Consider the following 21,488-nt stretch of genomic DNA (forward strand, 5'->3'; position numbering starts at 1 on the left):
AGAAGTCAGAGAAGAGCAGCACACGCAGGAGACAGGAGCAGAGCCAAGGTTTGCTTTGTTTTAAGTCAGATTTACTTCTTAAAGTAGGAGATTATCGTGGCTTATCCAGACACATGCACGATCCTCCCAGGGTTCTAACGGGAGGAGGGAGGCAGGCACGAGTGTTAGGAAGTGTGAGGGGTGAAGCCCATCGCTGGCATTACAGATGGTAAAAGCCTGGCTGCTGGTGGTGAATGGCAGTGACCCCCCATTAATGTCATGACCATGGAGGAAGGGGACGGTCTCCAGAAAGGAACGCAGCCCTGCTGTGGTCTCCCGGGGGGCAGGGAAAGCAAGTGGCTGTGCCCAGCAAAAGGTGGGAACCGGAGCAGCTCCCTGGGTCTCAGCCAGGGGCCCGAAGCACCGCCTTTGGAAAGGCCAGGGAGCACAGGTCTTTTCTGCCGGGGTGACTCTGCCCCGCTGTGCTGAAGGCTCCTGGCCAAGTCATGGGCATGGGGAGCTCTGAGTGCAGGTGTTTCGTGGACTGCCCCTCATTGGGGATGGAGCCCCACTGCAGGCGGACAGCAGTGTCCCCAGTGGAGGGTGCCAGGGCCAGGCACAGACGATGGGGATGGTGAACGTGTCCCCACGCAGCCCGGAGCTCCACCGCCGCCTCGTTCACACCAGACAGAGCGATGGCGACCAAACAGCAATGGAGTGAAAATGTAGCCCGCGGATTTGTAAAGTAGGTTTTGTGTTTGCTGCATTTGCTTTGTTATTTATTGAGGACTCGGTCAGAATCCCCGTGTAAGAAAAGATGGCAGGAAAGAGAGATTGAGAGGGAGGAAAAGAACCATCCAAACCAACTACTCCCAAAAGGCCTCAGTCCTCCTCACTGGGTGTCATGAGGTCGACGTGTGGCTGGTGCCCCATCGGCAGGCAGCACGGCCGGCCGTTTAAACATCGCCCAACGTGGATTTCTGTTTCGATGCAGAAGTATCGGCAGGAGCCATTGGGGCGCTCACAGATGTCCTTGAATCTGCCCTCGGCTGTGCAGAGAGGAGAGTCATTGTAACCGCTTATTAGTCTCCCTGAATGTCTATGGATTCACATGGAGTGGGAGAGTGTCCAGAAACAATGTTGTGTGGATTGTTGTTTTTGTTATCGATTGATTCCTTAAGCCGACACTTAAAAAAAATCTGCTTTCACACAAAAATCTGGATTTTGGGCAAAAATCAGGCAATGCTCCTAGGGCTACCCGCCCCCCGGCTCGTCCCAGCCTTTCCTACGCCTCAGCATCTCCTAACACCGAGAAAAGATCCATGTGGCTTTGCAATCGGTCCTGTCCTGCCAATTCCCTAGAGGGAATTGGCTTTTTAAAGAAATCGCGGTCTCCCTTTCTCCCGCTCCTGTCTTCCTATGTGGAACTGAAATGTAGACCTGCATGGAAGTGGGAGGGAGGCTCCCTATCTTCCTGGGGAAGGGGACACTGTGGCTGCACACCGAGTGTGCGGGTGGTGTCCACGTCAGCCTTCCCACCACCCTCGTGCTTCACACAGGCCTTGTCTCCCTGGCTGTGGTCTTTGAGGTGGCGACTCCGTGCTGGAAACCGTCGCGTGCCTTAGTTCTTCTTGAGGGCAGAACAAATACACCTCCTAAAAACATCAACTCCAACTTCATGTAGGGCCTAAAGTATTACTGTCCTGGAGGTGGGCTCCACACTCGGAGATGCTCAGTTCCCAAAGCGGGTTAATTCTGAGTGGTCCCCCTACGTGACAAAGCATTCCTTCTCCATGGCAGCTGCTTACGGTCCTGCTGGCCGTGAGACAGGCGTCAAAGCCAGCACGTCTGGGTTTCTCTACTGTGCAATGCGAGAGCGCTTCCTGGACAGCTTAGCGTGTCATATACGTCCAACAAACATCTCTGACATTGCAATGCATTACACTGAATTCAACTCATCGATGTCCACAAAGAAATCAGTTAATGGACATGGAGACCAAATATGCAACATCATATTTCTACCTAAAATGTGAATTGGGTAATAATACTAAGGGCATATTGTAGTTGTTTTTTAATCAGTGTTCACTGTAATTGTTGAGCATTATGTAGAAATCACTGGAACCCGAGTGTTCCATTCCCCGGGCTGCACCTCTTTCTTCTACCTGTAACTGGCTCAGCTAGTGCGTACAGAGCCCCCACGGCCTTGGGCTGCAATTGGCCTGTTGCCACTAGAAGGGTCATCTGAGATTGGTCTGTTAGAGGATGAAGCGCTGACACGTCCTGTGACACGTTATAAATCACGCTTGGCCGTCGCTCTGTTGTGGGACTTCCTGCGCTCTACCACAGGGTTGCCTTCCCGCCTGACCCTGCTCCTGGATGATGGATTCCTTGAGGGCAGGAACCCCACCTCATTCTTTTCTGTACCTACATCCCAGAACCTGGCTCCAGGCTCGGCAGGTAATAGTAGGTATTACAGCAAAAGACGGTGGAGTCATTGGTTTATATAGAGCTATTTTCCATCCTGTTAACACGTGGGCATGGAAGTCTGTTCTTACCAGTACTGCACACATCTTGGAATTACGTGTGCAATTTTGTGGCAGGTGGCATTTCCTTTTCAAATCACAAAGGAGCTCTGTTAAAGGAGAATTGTTACTCACGTATAGGAATCCAACTCACTTGAAGGGGATTTTCCTTCTGTTTGTGCCACTCATGCCCACACCCTTGTAGAGTGAGGGGCGGTCAGCACACTGCACACGTAGGCAGAGACGCACACGCACGCATGTGTGCACACCCAGACCTTTACTAAGGCAAAGGTCACCTGGAAACCTTGGGGAGACCACCTAGAACACCCTTAGCACAAGCCAATGCCATGGTTCTCCCTGCGACGCCGGCCCTGCAGTCAGGGCCTCTAAGGCTCAGTGCCTGCAAGCGTGGAGGACAGGTCTTTCCCTCCTCGTGGGGTGCTTTGGGCTTTGGGCTTCCTTTTGGTCATGTTTTGTTCTCCACAGTTCTCATTTATGAAACCTCTCCTTCATCCCATGTTAATGCTGTTGTGGGTGGGGCTTGTTGACTCCTCCCTGGACTATATAGCAACCAAGGGGGCCTGCCTATGACTTGAAAGTCAGGGGTCATCCTACCTTTTTTTTCTGTAGGCTGCTTCCCAGTAGGGCACACAGTGATGCTTAATTAATATGTATCTGAGAAAGGAACTGTTTTCCCACCTCCAGTCTCCCCCGGCCTCTGCCTCCCCCTCTACTTCCTCCAGATTAGTTCTCCGAAAACAGTAGAAACTTGCCTCACAAGCTGCAACCCCTCCGCCCTCCCAACTCCCACCCCCCCAAACCTGAAGTACTAGCTACCAGTTCGCAGTAAGCAGCCCTTTAAAACCCAGGCTGAGCTAGGGAAGTCTGGATTCGCCGAGAATAGGCATGTCCCCCAGTGTACTTTCTGTAGAGACCTGTGGGACGTGTCCTTTTTTCAAACAGAAAGCATAGCAATCAACAATTCCCTCAAGTGTAAGCAGACTGACCACACTTACACAATCCCTGGCTACTTTGCTACTTCTTCCCATCCCCTGAGGCCCTGAATTCTCAGGAAGAGATAAAAAGACAGTCTGCTTAATGTAGGGCAGTTGAGTTGCTTATTCCTCTTCGATCTACACTTCCTAGAGTTGTAGGAAATTTCCTGATCTACTCTGGGTGTCTGGTCAGCTCCTAGAGTGAAAGCGAGGGGACGTGGACTCTACCGCAGGGTCACCTCTGTCCTGTGTTCAAGTTCTGCTTCAGAAGACAAGGTGTTGAAAAGTAGGAGGACAGGCCAGGGGTTGAGATGGAGCATCACGGAGCCAAGTCGAGCCTGGGGGACCAACATTACGGAGGGACAACAAGTTGGGAGATTTCTTATAGACTCAAAGAAAACCTTTTAAAGAGACCCCCTCACTAATCCCTTCCGCCTGGGCCTCTAGAGCTTTGCTGTAGCTCTTACGCCAGCATCTTAGGGTAACAGCCTCTGCAAACCTTTTGCTGAAAGTAGATAGGGTTGTTTTTTAGATCAAGATTTAGTAGGACAATGCACCATTATTTTTGTTACCTACATCTAGAAACTGCTAGTAAACTTGCCTAATTAAATTTATTTCTAGAGAAGGAGCAAATAGGGTTTCAGCCACTTGAAACACCCCCAACTTCACGTCATCTGAAAGCGGCTACGGAGACCTGATGAGACGTGGCTGCCAGGCCGTCAGCCAATGCGTCTTCCATATTTCATATGAGACCCCTCTTCAGGGCACAGGTATGGGATTCCCTGGAGGTCCAGGCGCCCTGCTCTTACCAAGGCTTCCGCAAAATTTATCTAGTTACCTGGTGGGACTTGGCTCATAAAGAAGAGAATGGGAAAGAGGTAGACAGCAATCCTCATGGTTGATGAGAGGAGAAAGCTTGGCTTCACGTCCCAGAGGCGGAGGAGACTTCCGTCTGCGGCTCTCTCCCAGCAGCGGAATGTCTTTGTCTGGGCGATAAGCGCCCTCTGTCCTCATTAGGGGTGCTCATGGACAGAGGCGTTCTATGGACACACAATGGACTTCATAAGGACATGGGGATCCGTGTTTTGTTGAACACTCAGTTCATGAGGAGAATGTGGGCGTCCAGTTATGGCCAGAAATCCTTGTTAAATGGGAACATAAGCTACAAACACACTGGCAATGGATTAAAGTCTATGAACAAAGAGCTGTCTGTATTAACTTACAATGAGTCACGTTATGTTGAGAAAACAGCCAGTTTAGTTAGCGACCAGACATTTTATTAGTGAACACTTCCCAGGTTTTATTAGCCCTGCTAATTAATCATCACCCTCCAATCCTGGTCTCAACGCCCAGGGAGCTCTGCTCATGGTATAGTGTTTACCATATGGTATGTTAGTTTGCTGAACATCCATTTACCTCCCTGACTAAAGAGTGAGCTTTTTAATTGCTAGGATCATGCTTTGCTCCATGGAACCGAGGAGAACGTTGAATCATGTGGTCATATCCTCTCAAACCCTCCTCTTTGGGTGTGGAAATGCAGGGCAGCGAGATGCCACTGAGCAAGGAGGTAGCAGGTCAGGATTTAAGCTTTAAATCTCTAGATTTGCTGCACACTGGAGGTCTGGACACAAGCAAGACAATTGACCTCCTCGAATACCAGTAGCACATAGACCAGGGGACTCTCAGTCATAACTGTGCAGCAAACCAACTGGGAAAGTGGCTTTAAAATGCAGACACCCAGACCCACTTCAGGAAATTTAGTTTGCTCAGGTGGAGGGGAACCTGGAAGTCTGCATTTCTAACACATGTCCCAGGTGGCTATTCTGAAATTTATTCTGGCATAGTCATTGGACGATATCAACTTAGATCATCCTTTGGCTTCTTTCTAGCTCTAATTAGAGCATTTTAAGTTCTCTTAGAACAAAGGTCGCATTTGGCTTTAATGAGTGTTAACATTATTGTGTCTGTGTGCACATGCATGTGCACATTGGCAGCACGGGGGTGGGGGAACACACCTTAATCCATGCAAAACTGGATTCTAGTTTTATAAGGAATATTCAAGGACTGGGCTGGGTGAGTAACTAAACTGATAGAGCACCTAGTTGGGAGAAGGCTACTGCAGCAATAGAGGCCCAATGAGGCTCCAAACTACAGAGAGGGAGGGAAAATGTTTGCAGAAAAAATATAGTGACATACAAATGACGTATGAAGTAGGTGGGCATATGTGAATAATCCAATGTTTTTGACAGTCCCCCTGTCTAAGAGAATGTTATATTCCAGCACTTAAATCCACGTAAGCCCAAATATTTTTAAACACTACCTTAAAAGGTGGAGAAATTTGTATTTGACATGAGAAAACCAGAAGGGTGCTTCTCTGGAAATAATCTTTAGAATATTCCTGCAGCATGAATAGTTGGGATTTAGTCTTGCCAAATTTCTCCAGCTTGAACTTCAGAATTTACAAAGGAAATTTTAACTCACACATTTCACCTTAAAATTTATTAAGGGTATAAATGAAAATCCAGTTTTACATTGCTTTTAAATGTTCACATGAGAAAGTAGATATTCCACTCACGTGTGCCGAGAAATAAAAATTGACTTTTCATCTGTTAGAAGTAAAATCTACCTATCTTCTAAGAAACACCTTCTTGTAAGCCTCATTCTCCAAACTGGCCATGAAACATTCAGAAAAACAAAACAAAAACATAGATTAACATATCACATCTTTCAAATTAAAAATACTCATCAGATAACGGAGTAAAGAAAAGGAAAAATGTGATATTGCAATATATTTAGCAAATAATGACTTGTGCAAATTGTAGGATGTCACACATTTGTCTCAAAGGTATTTGAATTTACAAATCCCAAGAAGTGTGAAATATAACGAACTGAATATAAATAAAGAGACAGGAAAACATACACACACACGGACACACACACACCCGTCCCCACGAGCCAATCCGCGCCCCTTTGGTCCCTGCCACTGGGAGAACAAAACTGAAACCAACTCCTGCGGTCGTCCGTGTGAAATTCCATACTTCACACAGGCGAGTTTGGGGCTCACACGTTAGTTCCCATCGAAAAACCAAAAAGAAAAGTTTAAATGGCTGTCACTGCAGATGGTCCGGGTCCAAACGCAGCCACCCACCCCAACAGGGCATGCTCACAAGAAGGGTTTCGACTGAAACCGTTCTCGAGCTGTTGGCAAGGAAAGACCTCCGCATTCGGTAAGCGTGGCTCCACCACCCAAAGCTTTTACTTCACAGTAAGTGAATCACTGAACGTGAAGAAGCGTGGCAGCCGCGGAACCACGGAGACCCACCACGCTCCGGAAGGAAACCGGGAGACTTGGGTTTTGCAGACGGAAGTGCGAGCCCGGAAACGCTTGGGGGCGGGCCGGAGGGACGTAGGCCCCGCCCACCACAGCCCCCCGACCCCGGCCCTTCCAGGAATGCCTTACCCGGCAGGCCCCGCCTCTTTGAGCTCGCAGTTTCCTGCCGGCCCGGAAGCAGATTTCCTACCCTGCGGGTCCCGTTGCCTGGAGTGAGTTTTAGGATTTCTCGCTCAAACTCGCACGTTGATGCCCGTGCGCCGCCACCTCCACACCGGAGGCCGGGTTCCCGGGGACGTTGCGGAGCCCGTGTCTGCCAGCCCCAAAGCGCGGGGAGCCCCGCCTAGTGAGCGGTCGCCGCGCTGCCGGTCCGGGTCCGCGTCGGTTTCGGGTAAAATCGCCCCGCGGCCGGATCCCGCCCCGACCTCGCTGCCTGCGTCCTTTCCACCGGCTCCCCTCCGCTCCCCGCGCCGGACCGAGTCTCCCCACAGTACCCCTGTGTGCCCTGCCTCCTGACGCCGTTCTGGCGCCCTGTCCTGGGATATTCCGGGTTCTCCTGTCCCCGAGCCCCTCCCTCTGGCCTGTCAGCCTGGATTATATGAAATCAAATTTAATGTAAAAAAACCTCCTCTTGCCTGGATTTTGTTTAATTGCTATACAGTTTTCAAAATGGCTTATTATTTGTTGATTGTAAGTATTGCTTATTGCAGAAAGGGCGTTCTAGAATAAGTGATCATTTGACTTTCCTGTGTAATCCACCCTCATGTCATAGCAACTGCCATGCTTTCTCTCTAAAAATATTAAATGCGTTTTTACTTAGATGTGTTCATTATTCCAAAATGCTGAAATACCAATGAGTAAAAAGATGATAGGATATAAAAACATACGTGAAAAACAACCTGTCATTCAGAGGCAACTCCCACTCGGTTGGTTCATTCAGACGTTTCTGTGTGTGTGTCTTCCAGGGAATCCGCCCTCCAGGAAGGCGGCCAGACTCAGGGACCATGAGCTCCCCGCCAGCCCCCCCAGGACCCACCGATTCCGAGCGTTAGGGCTGCCGCCTCTCTCGCCCGGACGGGCTTGCTGCGCTTCCTGCCTTGTGTTCCTCTCCACCACCTTCAGGTGTGCGCTCTGGCTTCTTGCTTCCCAGTCTCGCGCTGCTGGCGGGAGGTAGGTGCTTATATCATGTATTGTAACCCTTTTAGTGTAAAATAAACATTTAAAACCAAGTTTTCTGTGAAAAACAATTTAGCTTTGTTCCATTGGTACTTTTATGTAGTATGTTGCAATATTACTTTTCATAGTGTGCATTTAAAAAATTTATTCCAGGCTTATTTAAAACAAAGAGTCTCTCCCCTTAATTTTCAGCTGGCATATCATGTCTTCTGTGGTTGTCTGTGTTCTGGTCTTTCTTATTGAATTAAATCATACAATTATTGTTGTCATATCATTTCCTTTATTTTTACCAATAACATAGATTTTATCATTGTGGGTTTATCTTTCACAGCTTTCGGTATCTTTCACACCCTTTCAGTAGTTTTTTCTTACTCCTTTTCCCTTCTACTATTTTAAAGCCTGTCATCCACGTAAGTGAGAAATTTTTTTCTTTTTTGCATTGTCTTGTTTTCCTTTCTTTTATTTCCCAATGTTATCTTTTAAGTGCTTTTAATTTTACTTCTGGAAGGTTTGGAGCTCTGCCAAATCATTTTCCTTCTCTTGTAAGTCTTTGACTTTCATTCTTGTACTTCTGCTTTGAAATTCTATTAGTCAAGGTTTTTAATAATTTGTAAGCCATCCATTGCTGAAAGTATTGGAACATTTTTTAATGAAGTTCTGCTTCAAGGCAAAGGATTCCTTGGATATTAATATGCAGTTGCTTTTCACCTCTACCTCTTTTATACTTTGTCCTTTTTAATAGTTACTGCATTTTTTCCAAGTAATTTTTATGGAGTTAAGTTCTCCTTAAATGACAGGAATTCGTGTGATAGTTGGAGATGTGTGTCAGGGCTGTGCCGCGGCAGGAACCCTTCCTGGCTCCGCGTAATGCCTGTGTGGCACAGGCCGTTGGGAGAGTGTGTGGGACCGCGCCGCGGCTCCCCACAGTCTGAGAGGCCGGCTGTGGCGGGGCTGCTTTGTGCTGCCGCTGTCCCCCTCGCCCCGCCGGCAGCGCTGGCGAAGCACAGCGATGCCTGGCTGCTGTCTTCCCATGCCCGGGGCCCTCCTGTTTCACGCGCTTAGGGCTTCCCTGGGTATCCCTGTACTTCATTAGAAGAAAAAGTGTAAAGGTAAAATGACATATATTTGACATTTCAATAGAAATTTGCCTTGAAATGAAAACCCAGCCTAATCTCAGGGCCAATGCCTTGTTAGTCTTCCGAGGTCTTCCGTCCCGGCCCTTGGATTCCCCCGTAGTCTCTGCGTAACTCAAATCCGTAAGCCGTATTCAAGAAGTGTCTTCTGGGCACTGCGAACCGTCCTGGGGAATGGCCACCTTTCCCCAGTTACCAGGTCCTTGCCTTCATCGGGGTCTTCTCTTTCAGGTCCGACCGGAAGCTCGGTCCTCCCTCCTGAGCGCCCCGCAGTGGGAGAGCAGAAGAAGCAGCAGCCCAAGTCCAGCTCCCATCGCCCAGACAGTGAAGCGCTGTCCAGCACCTCCGACCCCTTGCCTCACCCGAGACGGCGAGGGGTTCAGCTTCTTCCTCGCTGTACATGCATAGGACAGGCAGAGGGCAGAGCCTGGTGACCGCCTCAGCGCTGCCTGCCTCTGCGATGCTGAAGACACTCTCCCCGCTGGGCCGCACACAGAAGATTCGAATTTCCAGGTACGGACCAGTATCCGGGGAGAGGGCTGTCCTCGCTCTTCCGAGAAGAGCAGCTACTTCGGAGCTCAGGGCAGAGGCGGGAGTTGGAGGGGTGCGGAGCACCCCATGGGCGCAGTCCAGGCCCCCCAGGAGGGAGAGCGCTGGTGTGGTGTGCAGGGCACAGTTGCAGCAGGGCATCCAACCGCCTCTGGCCTGTGGCCGTGCAGGACAGTCGGGGTCAGAGGTGGAACCTCGGGCTTCCCTTGGTTTTGGAGACAAATGTCAGTTTTCCTCCTCTGCAGAGTTTGTAAGCTTTGGAAGATGCTCGCTGAACATTCTGAACCGTGGAAACGTGTGCCTGACACCTTACTGGGTACGTGTGGGCTCTAGGGAGACCCTGCCGGACTCCTGGGGGCACTTGGGGCGCCATCCGGGCTCCTAGAGGGGCGTATACGATGGCTCCGTGGAGCTCTGCCGTTGCCCCGGGCCCTGAACGACAGTCACTCCATTCCTGATTCAAACCGAAACCAGCTCATTTTAGTTCCCCGAGTTTCAGAATGTTTGGCCGTTGCAGGGAGAGCCCCCGTTGTGAGGCAGCCCTTCCCAGGGCTGCGCGGGTTCGGGGTCCTGGGCCTGCAGTGGGGGAGGCCGCCGGGTCTGGGGCATAAATGTGCTGAAACGGCTCCCGCTTCCGTTAGGCAAGTGGGCGAGACCCAAGTCCAAACAGCAGCACCCACAGTGCTCCAGGTACGAGCACTTTACGCTCATGGGCCCATTTGTATCTCCTCCCAGCAACGCTCTGAAGGAGCGCGGACCAGCCCTCCGCCCCATGCGTCGCCGGCATGCGGGGAGGCCGGGCCAGGGCCCCCGCATGTGCGTTCACGGCCTGAGCCCTGGACCCCTGTGTGCCCAGGTCCAGGAGAAACCGGTTCAGCGTTCTTCTGGCCTTAGGGCGCTAGTGCTCCATGATGATGGTGATGAGGATAATTTTTTAAAAGATCAAAAATGTATATTGCATGAGTTTTCTTCAAAAAGAATTTGTTATTTTATATATCTCTCTCTCTTTCCATGCATCTTAAGATTATGTCCTTAGTCTGTCAAATGTTTAATATTTTCCAAAACAGTTAAAGCACATGCTACTTATAGGAAAATCAATAGTGAAGCTAAATTATTTATTCTAGGAAGCCCTAATATTTTGAAACTCGTAGGGTGTTACAGTCCTTAATACTTAGCTAAATCTGACAGGAAGAGGCCTACAGTAAATTGTTTTTCTACTTCTTGGTGGTAAAGTGTGCATACTGTAGATACCTGAAAAATGTGTACATTGGATATGTATTTTAAACACTAGTGTTTCTACTTACATGGGGTCACCCTGATACTCACAGTCTGAAAGATGTTAATAGATTGCAAGTCCTCTTAAAAATAAAGAGCAGGAGAGATTTCTTGCTCTAGCTTCTCCACAGCACTGCCCATAACAGCCAAAATCCAAAAGAATCGTGAGGCTTCTGGGAAGAGATGAAGGTTGTCTTTTGAGACTTTTAGAAGGATGAATAACAAAGGACATAATCTGTTGGTGAAATAATAGACAAATAGATCATTGAAACCCAACAGGGAGCCCAGAAATACACCCACACAAATAAAGTTTTTCTGTGGGTATATTTGATATTTGACAAAGGAGCAAAAAAAATACAATGACGAAAAGAAAGTCTTCAATAAAGTAAGGATAACAATTGGAAATCCACATCCAAAAACAATTATTCTGGACACAGACCTTACACTCTTTTCAAAAATTAACTGAATATTTATAACAGACCTAAATGTAAAACACAAAACTATAAAACTACTATGAGAAAACATAGGAGAAAAATCTATGTGACTTTGGGTTTTCCATGGCTTTTTGGATTAGATCAATACCAAAGGTATGACTCATTAAAGAAATAATTGATAAGCTGGACTTGATTAAAAGTAAGAACTTCTGCTATGTGAAAAGCACTGTCAAGAAAATGAGAAGACAAGCCACCAGCTGGAAGAAAATACTGGCAAAACATATTTGATAAAGGACTGTTATTATATATAAAGTACTCTTAAGAGTCACCAATGAGAAAATGAACAACCCCATAAAAAATGGGCAAACAGTCCGAACAGACACCTCACCAAAGAAGATACACACATGGGAAATAAGCATATGAAAAAATGCGCAACAGCATGTGTCATCAGGGAACTGCAAACTGAAATAAAAATGAGGTACGCCTGCAAGGCTGTTTGCAAACTGCTACAGCCACTTTGGAAGGCAGTTTAGAAGTATTTTACAAAATTAAACACACTCTTACTGTATCACCCAGCAACCATGCTTCTTGGTATATTTATCCAAATGAGTTGGAAAACGTGTGCACACAGAAACCTACACATGGATGTTTTATAGCAGCATTATTTCTAATTGCCAAAATTTGGAGCAACCATAATGTCCTTCAGCAGCTGAAGAGATAGATAAGTTGTGATACATCAACGTAATAGGATACTATTCAGCATTAAAAAGAAATGAGCTATCAAGACACAAAGATATATGAAGGAACTTTAAATGCATGTTCCTGAGTAAAAGCCAATCTGAAATGGCTGCACACTCTATGACTCAAACTGTATGATATTCTGGAAAGGTCAAAACTATAAGTACAATAAAAAGATCAGTTTTTATTCATCCTTTCCAACGGTTTTTAGGCAGCGAAAATACTCGGTATGATACCATGCCAGTAGATACGTGCCATTATGCATTTTGCAAAACCCATAGAATATACAACACCAACAGTGAGCCCTGATGTGAACTCTGCACTTTGTATGTCAGGTGGAAAGTTTGTACGTGTGGATTAGGGCCGAAATGAAAGTTGATAGTAGTGCCCAGTGTAGAGATAATAGCAATACGTTTGTTACGTACCCTCTTCTACCTCCCCCGCCCTCCTCCCTCGGGAAATCATCAGTGTTTTCTGTGTGTATGAGTTTCTTTCCTTGACCCCTCACCTTGTTCGCCCAGTCCCCCAACACCCCTCAACCCCGAAGACTGTCATTCTGTTTTCTCTGTGACTCTATTTTGATTGGGTTTTTTTGTTTGTTTGGGGTTTTTTGTCCATTAGAATCCACATATGAGTGAAATCGTGGGTGTTTGTCTTCCTCTGCCCGCTTATTTCACCCCGTATAATGCTCTCCAGGTCCACCCGTGCGGAGTGTCCCTCTTAAGGAATTTGAGCTCAGGAGCCAGGCAAAGCAAAATTAAAATGATAGATAGATCATTTTCTAGCTTTGCTACTTTGTTAGAGTACTGAAGTTTTTGGAACTATTTCTGTTCATAGCATTTGTTAAATTAGTAAATAAGCTATAATCAGCAGGTTTACTGTGAGGATTAAATAAGCAAATATATGTCAGCACCTAAGCACAGTCACATTTGATACAAATTTATCTTTTTTTTTCTTTTTCTGGACCACAGGTACAAATGGGTGAGTTAATTCTACTTTTGTCTGTCACACATTCTCATCATTTTTCCATGAAATACGTTTGATTATTATTGGTATTTTAGGTGAAAATTTGCAGTTTATAAAGACTTTCTGTGTGTGCTGCATTCATATGCACACAAGTATACGTGTGTGCATGCAGTGAAATTCAGGGATACTGCCACTACTGAAAGCTAATATAGAATAGGACTTCCAGCGTTTCAGCTACTACCTTATGAAAATATGAGATGGATCAGCGAGATTTTCAGCCAGTCTGTATGCTCTGGGCACCCTTGGCCTGGCGGGCTGAGGCAGTGCGTGACAGTAGCTCTGTGACTCTCATGTGTTCTCCTGCTCCTTTCGCATGCTGGGATGTGAAGGACTTAACTGGGGGATGGGAGCCTTTGACCTTGCCAAATGGATAAGCTACGGCACGAATGGACGAACTCCATCATAAAATAGGTTCTTAGTTGCTTGGCACCCGGGCTGATGGGGGACTTGAGAGCAGGAAGGGGCTGTGGGTCCAGAGGGCTCCGCGGGGGCTGGAGAACCCCTGCCGGTGCAAAAGGCAGGGATAACGGCACCTGAGGAATCCCACAGTGTCCCCTGCAGGTGGAAACCAAAGGCTACATGTGGCGTGAGGCAGGGATCGCTGTGCTGGGGAATCGGAGGGGATCGAATGCCCCTGGATGCCGTGGCCTAATTAACACACGAAACTCAACACTGTCGATATTGTTTTTAAATTTAATTTAGTTCAGTTTTTTTATCACCATTCATCCCCCCGTACCCTCTTCCGCCTCCACCTACCTTCCTCACCCCTGCATTCAGCACACTGTTTGTGCTCATGAGTTCTTTCTCTTTTTTCCTTTTTTGCTCAATTCCTCCATCCCTCAGCACCCTCCCCCACCCATAGATTTCTGTATTTCTGTGTTTTATTATCAACTGTAGTCAGGTCTTCTTTGCTTTGGCCCTGGGCGGGGAGGAGAGCCCCCTGTGCATTTCTCACAGAGCCCGCTGCGTGTGTGCCGGTGAAGCGGGGGGTCCCAGCCGGGGGGCACTGGGGCTTCTTGGTGGGACTGGAAATCGTGCGCAGGCGCGGGGTCTCACGGCTGCTCTCTCTGTCCCCAGCCTTGCCTGCTTAGTGCTGGGACTGTCTGCGCGTGGAAGCCCAAAGGAAGACTCCTGGCAGCTGACTTACTGACCATGCAGCCCCCGGTGAGCAGGGGACGCCTCCTTCTGCTTCGAGCACGCCGCTGCTGGGAGCAGTGGGCGGGCCTGTCCTGCGGGCAGCGGTGGCCTCGGCAGCCGGGCGGCCCCGGAGACCTGAGCCCAGGGAGCTCCCCCCAGGACTCTGAGGCGGCTGCTGCGGGCCGGGAGTGCCCGGGCGCTGATGTTCCTCCTAGCGTCACGCTGTTTGATTCCAGCAGGTTGTGTATTCACAGAAGAGCTGGAAGAGGTTTTCTTGCTCTCAGTCAGTCCGTGTCCTCATCGGGAAATAACTCCCTCTGTAATCAGGCCGTCGGCTCCCGCGGTGTGAGGGCAGTGGCGAGAGGGGAGGAGGGGGCGCAGAGCATTGCAGCCCGGCGGGGAGGCCGCGGTCCCGTCAGGCGAGGCCCGTCCCGCAGTGTGGCAGGCCCTGGGCGAGGGCTCTGGCGGGCCGGAGGCCGGAGAAAGCGCGAGGAACCGTCCGCTTGTTTTTTTCCAATTTTAAATGTAAGGTTCTGATAGAATATATTTGCACTTTTGGAAACTTCTTGAAAAGATAACTAAAATTCTCACTATCATTCTTGTCCCAAGTCACACATTTTGCCTTTTGGTAATTGACCTTCTTCATGTTCAGTAACTGGAATTCACAGATAGGAAGTGTTATTTCCTTACCTGCGGCTGCGCGTGCACGACAGGGAGTGGAGCAGAGTAAAATTTAAGACCATGTGGAAATTTCTGAAGACCTAGATAGACCAAAACCGATCAAGAGGCGTCTTTTGTCCTTTAGCATGGAGACCAGATAAAGCTGCAAAGGAAGCAGTGAGGACTGCTGGTTGGGGTCCCAGGTAAAGTCGAGAATGGGGGCCCACCCCACAGGACGGTCGGCTGGGACTGTCCTTCAGCACAGCCCCTCGGAGGGCCTGGCTTCGCTGCTGAGCCGCCTCACCTATTGTTTGCTGTGCTCACCTGAGTCCTGTAGAGGTGAGTGGGGCTGTGCCCACGGGGTCCAAGCCCTGAGTGAGCCTCTCCCATTTCTGATGCGTGCTGGCGACCGCGTCCAGGGCCTTGGGCACTTTGGTGCGCAATAGACTGAGGCCTTGTATTTACTCCACGTTTACTCAGGGAGGACGAATTTCATATGTCAGTTCATCAAATCTTTCAACACTCATAACAAGTTACTAAATCCTTTCATAGACGAGAAGTCTGAGGTTCATCTCGAGGAACAACGTAATGAGTAACGGTTTAAAAGTGGCAATGATGAGTAACTAAAGTTATTTGACAGTAATCTGGAAGAGACTTTGAGTTATGAATTTTTAGGGCAATTATAATAATCATATGTCTGGAAGTCATAATCACTTTAGGGAAACTTGCAGGTTACGTTACCCCATACTTCATATGCTATTCCTTTTTAATAAAGGTTTGTTGATTCTGACCGTGTGTGTCTCCATGACGTATCTGAAAGGCAGGTGCCAGCTCGGCACTGAGAATGAAGTGACAGGAGCCCCAAGCTCAGCTTGGTCTTTCTGTGCACCCAGCTCCTTGGCCCCTTCCTCAGCATTGTCACCTCAGCTCTCCTGCTCTGGGCATGGGCGGGGACCGTTCTAAGTCAGAATGTCCGTGGTGTCCTAGGAATCAGTGACGTTTGAAGATGTGGCTGTGGACTTCACCCGGGAGGAGTGGGCCCTGCTGGACACGTCCCAGAGGAGGCTCTTCAGAGACGTGATGCTGGAGAACATCAGCCACCTGGTCTCCCTGGGTGAGTCTCGCGTGTGCGTGCGTGTGCTCTCGTCACCCACTCAGTCGGCAGGTATCGGGAGCCACTTCACAGCTCTGCACTCTCTGCCCTGGTTCCCTCTTAGACCCCATGACCGGTCTCTGTTCGTTTATTCTCATCTAGTCTGTCCACCCCCTAGAATGCAGCCCTGAGCACCTTGCTACCCAGTCTCTAACACTCAGAACAGAACTGGAAAAGCGATGAGTATTTGTGAATGCGTAAATAAATTAATCAAATGCTTTCTAAATAATCATTCTGTCTGAGTCACTCTGTGAGGAGTGAGGCCAGAGCCGTGAAGAACGACAGAGCGTGACGAGTGCCAAGGGCCATCGGTTTACTGGCGCCCGTTTGAAAATAGCCCCGGCCCACTGTGGAGACACTCGCGTGCTCCGTTGCTGCAGAGGCTGGGCTTCCGCAGTCCGTTCCCGAAGGGGGATGTGGCCGTACGCAGGACCTCTCCCCAGGCGGGCCCTGGACCTCTCCCCAGGCGGGCCCTGGACCTCTCCCCAGGCGGGCAAGGGCCGTCCCTGTTTCCTCTGTTCAAGGTGGTGTTGCCCAGGGTGACCTTCAACGTTCTTATTCTTCCTCAATTGCCTATCCTGGACTTGATAGTGCACCTTCATTGGCATAGATCTCAAAATCCATGTACCTTTTTTCCATGAGCAGGGTGTCAGCACTGCCCTTCGGGTGTGACTTCCCAGCTGGAGCAAGAAGAAGAGCTGCGGAGTGAGGGGCCGGGACCCCTCCCCGGCCCGGGTGCAGGTGAGCGGCCGGGGCCGGCGCCCAGCTGAGCAGGTGCCCACTCGGGGGCTGAGTGCGGTGGGAAGTAGCAGGGGAAGGTCCTGGGAAGTCAGCAAAGGACAACAAAGCAAAATTCTTCAGGTGCTGTGTTATTTTGTGCATACATCAATCAGAGCTCGTGTGTTCTCCTGCCATTGGCTTTGGGGAAAAGGATTTTTGTGTGCTTATTGAAGTTAAACTTTTACATAGTAGCTCTTGTCCTGATCCTCCCCTTTGAAGCCTTCCCTCTCTCGACCTACCCAGCACCTCATCTCCATTTTACTGTTTTCATATTTCAATCCTGAAAATCTTTACTAATTGTCAGTGCCCCAGAATGTGTTCACTTCTACTTTCTAGAGAAGCCCCCAGCCCGTGCCGGTTTCTGAGCCACACTCTCATGGGCTGGGTGCTTTTCGACATTTTCATTCCCCTAATGCCATTCTAATTTTTTCTATTTTTTTAGGCAGGGAAACTGCCATTAAAAATCCAGAGGTGGTAGCCACGCGACATAGCCGCGGGAAGGGTGTGTGGGCCGCTGGGCCCCTGGTGAGTGTCGCTGGCCTGGCCCGGTCACCCAGGCGAAGACCTGGCGCAGGGGTGTCTGTGACCGAGCACAACAGCCAGATTTGTGTTGATTTGGGATTGAGCTGGTTCTGAGCAAAAAGTTTTAAGTAGTTTGAATTTAGTGAAGACCTAAACCTAAGCATAAAACTATAACTTGAGGTCTTAATAAAAAGACAACTGTGTAAATATTGCTTATGTGCCTAGTCTTTGAGACATACTGAATTGTTCACAGTCTATAAGCTCTGCAGCTGGGGTGCTAGAGAACAGAAAGTATTTGTGTGTGCGGAGGGGAGTAACACAGCATGTACGTGCAGGTGCCTTTGGACAGATTTTAGGTGGATGCTGTCAGCGCAGGATTAGTTTAGTGCTCAAACGTAGGGAAGTCGGTATGCGCACGTCTGCAGGCAAACCATTAACAGCCTTCCATCTCCTTCCCCAAAGCGGTCCCCTCACACTCCAGAGGATCCCGACGAATATAATGATCTGGGAGAGTTCACTCATAGCTGCACAGTGACTCAGCGCTTGCTAATGCACATGGAAAAGAAGCCCTGTATCGGCAAACAGGGTCAGAGCTCCCTTAGAGACCAGTCATACCTTAACTCGCATAAGCAGACTCACACCAGAGGCAAATCGTATGAGTGCCACCTCTGCGGGAAGGCCTTCAGTAACTGCTCCAGCCTCAGGCGGCACGAGATGACTCACACTGGAGAGAAGCCGTACGAGTGCCACCTCTGCGGGAACGCCTTCATCCAAAGCTCAGACCTTAGGAAGCACAGCCTCACACACACTGGAGAGAAGCCGTACGAGTGCCACCTCTGCGGGAAGGCCTTCAGCCAGTCCTCGAACCTCAGACAGCACGAGAGGACGCACACCGGCGAGCAGCCGTACGAGTGCCGGCAGTGTGGGAAGGCCTTCGGCAAGTGCTCCGCCCTGCGGCGGCACGAGAGGACCCACACTGGCGAGAAGCCGTATGCATGTCAGCTGTGCGGGAAGGCCTTCAGCCAGTGCTCGGCCCTGCGGCGGCACGAAGGGACCCACAGCGGAGAGATCATGAGTGCCTTCAGCAAGTATTCGGACCTGAGATGACGTGGGTGTCCCAGGGTCGGGAATGTGGAAGAACGTCAGTCGTAGCTCTAATGTGTAAACACCCTCAAGGGCTCACGTGCTGCAGAAGCCCTGTCTGCGATCAGTGCAGAAGATCCTGCGGGCGTCCCTACTCGCCCGACATCTGCAAATACCGTAGAGGAGGATCCCTTTGTGTGGCATCTCCGTGGCAGAGCCTTCAGCCGGTGGCCTGGCCACGGTGGCTGTAGGACAGCGCGCACCAAAAATACAAGGGACACCCAAGTCTTCGGCCACAGCCCTAAACTTGACCCTGGAGACACAGGGGAGACCCCTCGGTCTGTGGTCAGTGTGGGGGTGCTTTCGCTTAGAACCCCTCGTTGAGCAGCACAAGCAGACCCCACTGGGAGGACGCTTCAGTCCGCAGTTGCTGAGACTAGGCATTCAGCCAGGCGTGGCGCGCACGGGGGAAGTGGTGGAGCGACCTCTAAAACAGGGCGGCGGGCTCAGGCCTCTCGAGGAATACCAGCAGTTCACCCTCGGGAAGCGATTTGGTGAAAACTTCTGAGGGTTCAAACCGCACAAAACGCTCTCAGTGTCACGAAAGAGGGGTGTCTTCGGGGACCACTTGTTCACAGCCAACATGACAGTTGTCACACCGAGACGAGCCGTCCTAAAAGCAAAGCGGACAGGCCCTCAGCTCAATTTCACTCCAGAAAACTCAGAACTCAGTCTAGTGAAAAAATAAACCCTCTAAGAGAGCCTCTTAACTACTATTTATCAGATGATTCAGAATTTTGAGAAAAATAACTATTCATGGGGAAAATTTGGCATCTGGATGCCAGAGAGTGTGTGATCTGGAAATACTCGGTGTCAACTTTTGTAAGAAATTAGAATCATCTTTGTCCGTGGATTCCTGTTGTAAATATTAAACAACAAACCCTGCTGCCATAAAACCTGTGCTGGTGACGTCGTGCTTTCTCCCACACAGCTGTCAGCGTGGGTTTGGGCCCATGCCCCCGGCGTGCCCCCCGCGCCTCGGACCCCCCTTCCCACAGCTCACCGCCACCCGCCCTCTCCAGCTGTGCCCTGGCGGTGACCGCTGGGGCCTCCCCCACCTGGCGGCGCAAGGGCCAGGGAGGTGGGTTCGCTTCAGAGTTGCCGCCACCTCAGGGGCCCATCGGGAGGCCTCTGTCTCCTCCCCCAGCAGCAGCTCTGCTTCCCTGAGCGTTGCAGCAGACGCTGGGGGGCGTAGGGGGCGCGGGCCTTTTGCAGACACTCGCTGACACAGTGACAAGCTGAGTGTTCGTTTCAGTCATCTAGTTAGATTGCCTGCGTCCTTGTCATGTAGTACTGTGCAGTCTGCCCCATACCTGTGTCCTCAGATGATGCCTGGGAACCAAGCTTCTCCACCCTGGTGTTTTCCAGTGCCTCGCACACATTTACACACAGACAAAGCCTCCCACATAAGAGAGCGGGTCCTCGGGTCCTTTGAGAATTTCCTCCACGAGCCATGGGTGAGATTGGGAGATTCTTAAATTTAAATGGGTAAGATGTTGAATGACATCTAGAACTGTCTCCAAAATCGGTTCTGGTATTTCCAGCCCAGAGAGAAAGCCTTCTCGTGTGAGCCTCCTACACCGCTGGCCCCTGGGCCCTGGCCCTCGGAGCCCAGCCACAGGCCTGCGAGCGGAGCCGCGGCGGGCAGGCCTCATCCAGCTGCCTGTCTTGGCCGCGCAGGGAGGCAGCCTCTTGGCAGTTCATGTCGCGCGTCCTTCGAAACTCAAATCTCTTGCTCCGTTGACTAGTTCCTGAAGGTGAATTGCATGCATACGGGAGAGCTCCAAAAAGCACACAGCTGAGTATACTGATTTCCTTTGCATTGAATGGAGAAGATATCCTTAGGGATTTTCACATTTTAAAAATTGTTTTAATCAAAATACTAGAAGTCAAATAAGATTAAGGTGAAAGCAAAGTTGCGCATCTTTCTGGAGTGCGAGGCGAGCCCTCAGGTTGGGGAACGGCAGGCTTGATGGCAGGTCAACCGTGGCCATGCCTGGAATTTGAAAGAAAAACCAATGAGAAGACCTTGGTAGAACTAAGCTATGCTAAAACATCTAATATTAAAATAGGGTTGACTTGAAATAATATAACAATTATAATATTGATACAGTAATTAAATAAAACACCTTATAATGAAATATTCTAATGGTAAAATTCAATTAACATTTATATAACCTGTGCTTATAGTAATAGTTATGCAACAATTATTAAAAGTATACTTTATTAATATCAAAACTATTAAAAGTAATACTTCATGAATATCAAATTATGAAGTGCTATTAATATATTCTACATTACTAATGTGAGGTCAGAGTTTGATAAAGCATAATGTCACTGAAATGGCATCTAGAGTTCTTACTTTTTGTCAACATGATTATCTGCATTTCACAATTTAAGTATATGAGAGAATTTGTCAACCCTAACATACTACCTAAAACAATGTTTATAATGAAATATACTCCATCAAAAACCACCGCTAACGTGTCAAAAGCAGGATATGATTAAAACCCTTTGGGGACCTGGAAAGAGAAGGCAGCCTGCTAGTGTTAACTGAGACTCTGCGGGCGGCGGCTGCACCCGTGTGCTGACACGCACACCTGGCACTTCATACGCACAGTCACCCGGCCTTCATGGGTCGGGCGCACAGTTAACTAGTGATGTGCACCGGGTTCAGAAAACTTCATGACAAAAACTTCATGACCGAACAACCTCCGGGCTGGGATCCTACACATTCCTGACCCTAGGATCGATCACCCTCCCGACCCCAAGGTAAAACATCTTCCCTGTCCAGGCTTCGAACACCCCCTCCTGGCCATCTGTCCACGCAGGGTCCTCCCTCGGAAATCGCATCAGAAACAACCTGGATCCGCACCATGCCAGGGTCCAAAACGTCCGCCTGAATCAACCCAATAAGGGGTTCCTTCCGTAAACC

At 49.3% G+C, this 21,488-nt stretch overlaps 2 protein-coding genes across 2 annotated transcripts; one reads left to right on the forward strand and one right to left on the reverse strand.

Moving 5' to 3' along the window:
- Positions 1-861: 861 nt before the first annotated feature.
- DEFB108B (defensin beta 108B) lies at positions 862-4,392 on the reverse strand. The gene is made up of 2 exons (XM_054565847.1): positions 4,335-4,392; positions 862-1,028 (listed from the first exon to the last, which is right to left on the reverse strand). The coding sequence occupies exons 1-2, from the start codon at positions 4,390-4,392 to the stop codon at positions 862-864; spliced, it is 225 nt and encodes a 74-aa protein (XP_054421822.1).
- Positions 4,393-7,505: 3,113 nt separating this feature from the next.
- Positions 7,506-19,437, forward strand: LOC129064906 (zinc finger protein 596-like). Its single transcript, XM_054566203.1, has 9 exons — positions 7,506-7,517; positions 7,793-7,997; positions 9,368-9,649; positions 9,931-10,001; positions 14,236-14,322; positions 15,943-16,069; positions 16,754-16,849; positions 17,331-17,413; positions 17,873-19,437. The coding sequence occupies exons 5-9, from the start codon at positions 14,311-14,313 to the stop codon at positions 18,515-18,517; spliced, it is 963 nt and encodes a 320-aa protein (XP_054422178.1). The 5' UTR covers positions 7,506-7,517; positions 7,793-7,997; positions 9,368-9,649; positions 9,931-10,001; positions 14,236-14,310; the 3' UTR covers positions 18,518-19,437.
- The last annotated feature ends 2,051 nt before the right edge of the window (positions 19,438-21,488 follow it).

Source organism: Pteronotus mesoamericanus, unplaced genomic scaffold (genome assembly GCF_021234165.1).
Source record: "Pteronotus mesoamericanus isolate MK-2021 breed Mesoamerican mustached bat unplaced genomic scaffold, CSHL_Meso_final contig_169, whole genome shotgun sequence".
In the NCBI taxonomy this organism is placed as follows: Eukaryota; Metazoa; Chordata; class Mammalia; order Chiroptera; family Mormoopidae; genus Pteronotus; species Pteronotus mesoamericanus.

What these genes read in the sequence shown, in the direction of transcription:
- DEFB108B (XM_054565847.1), bottom strand. Translation starts at nt 4,392, where the DNA reads ATGAGGATTGCTGTCTACCTCTTTCCCATTCTCTTCTTTATGAGCCAA. An exon ending in TATGAGCCAAGTCCCACCAG is followed by an intron (nt 1,029 to 4,334) that starts GTAACTAGATAA and finishes CTCTCTGCACAG; the next exon opens with CCGAGGGCAGATTCAAGGAC.
- LOC129064906 (XM_054566203.1), top strand. An exon ending in CCTCCCCGGCCCGGGTGCAG is followed by an intron (nt 16,850 to 17,330) that starts GTGAGCGGCCGG and finishes CTATTTTTTTAG; the next exon opens with GCAGGGAAACTGCCATTAAA. An exon ending in TGTGGGCCGCTGGGCCCCTG is followed by an intron (nt 17,414 to 17,872) that starts GTGAGTGTCGCT and finishes CCTTCCCCAAAG; the next exon opens with CGGTCCCCTCACACTCCAGA.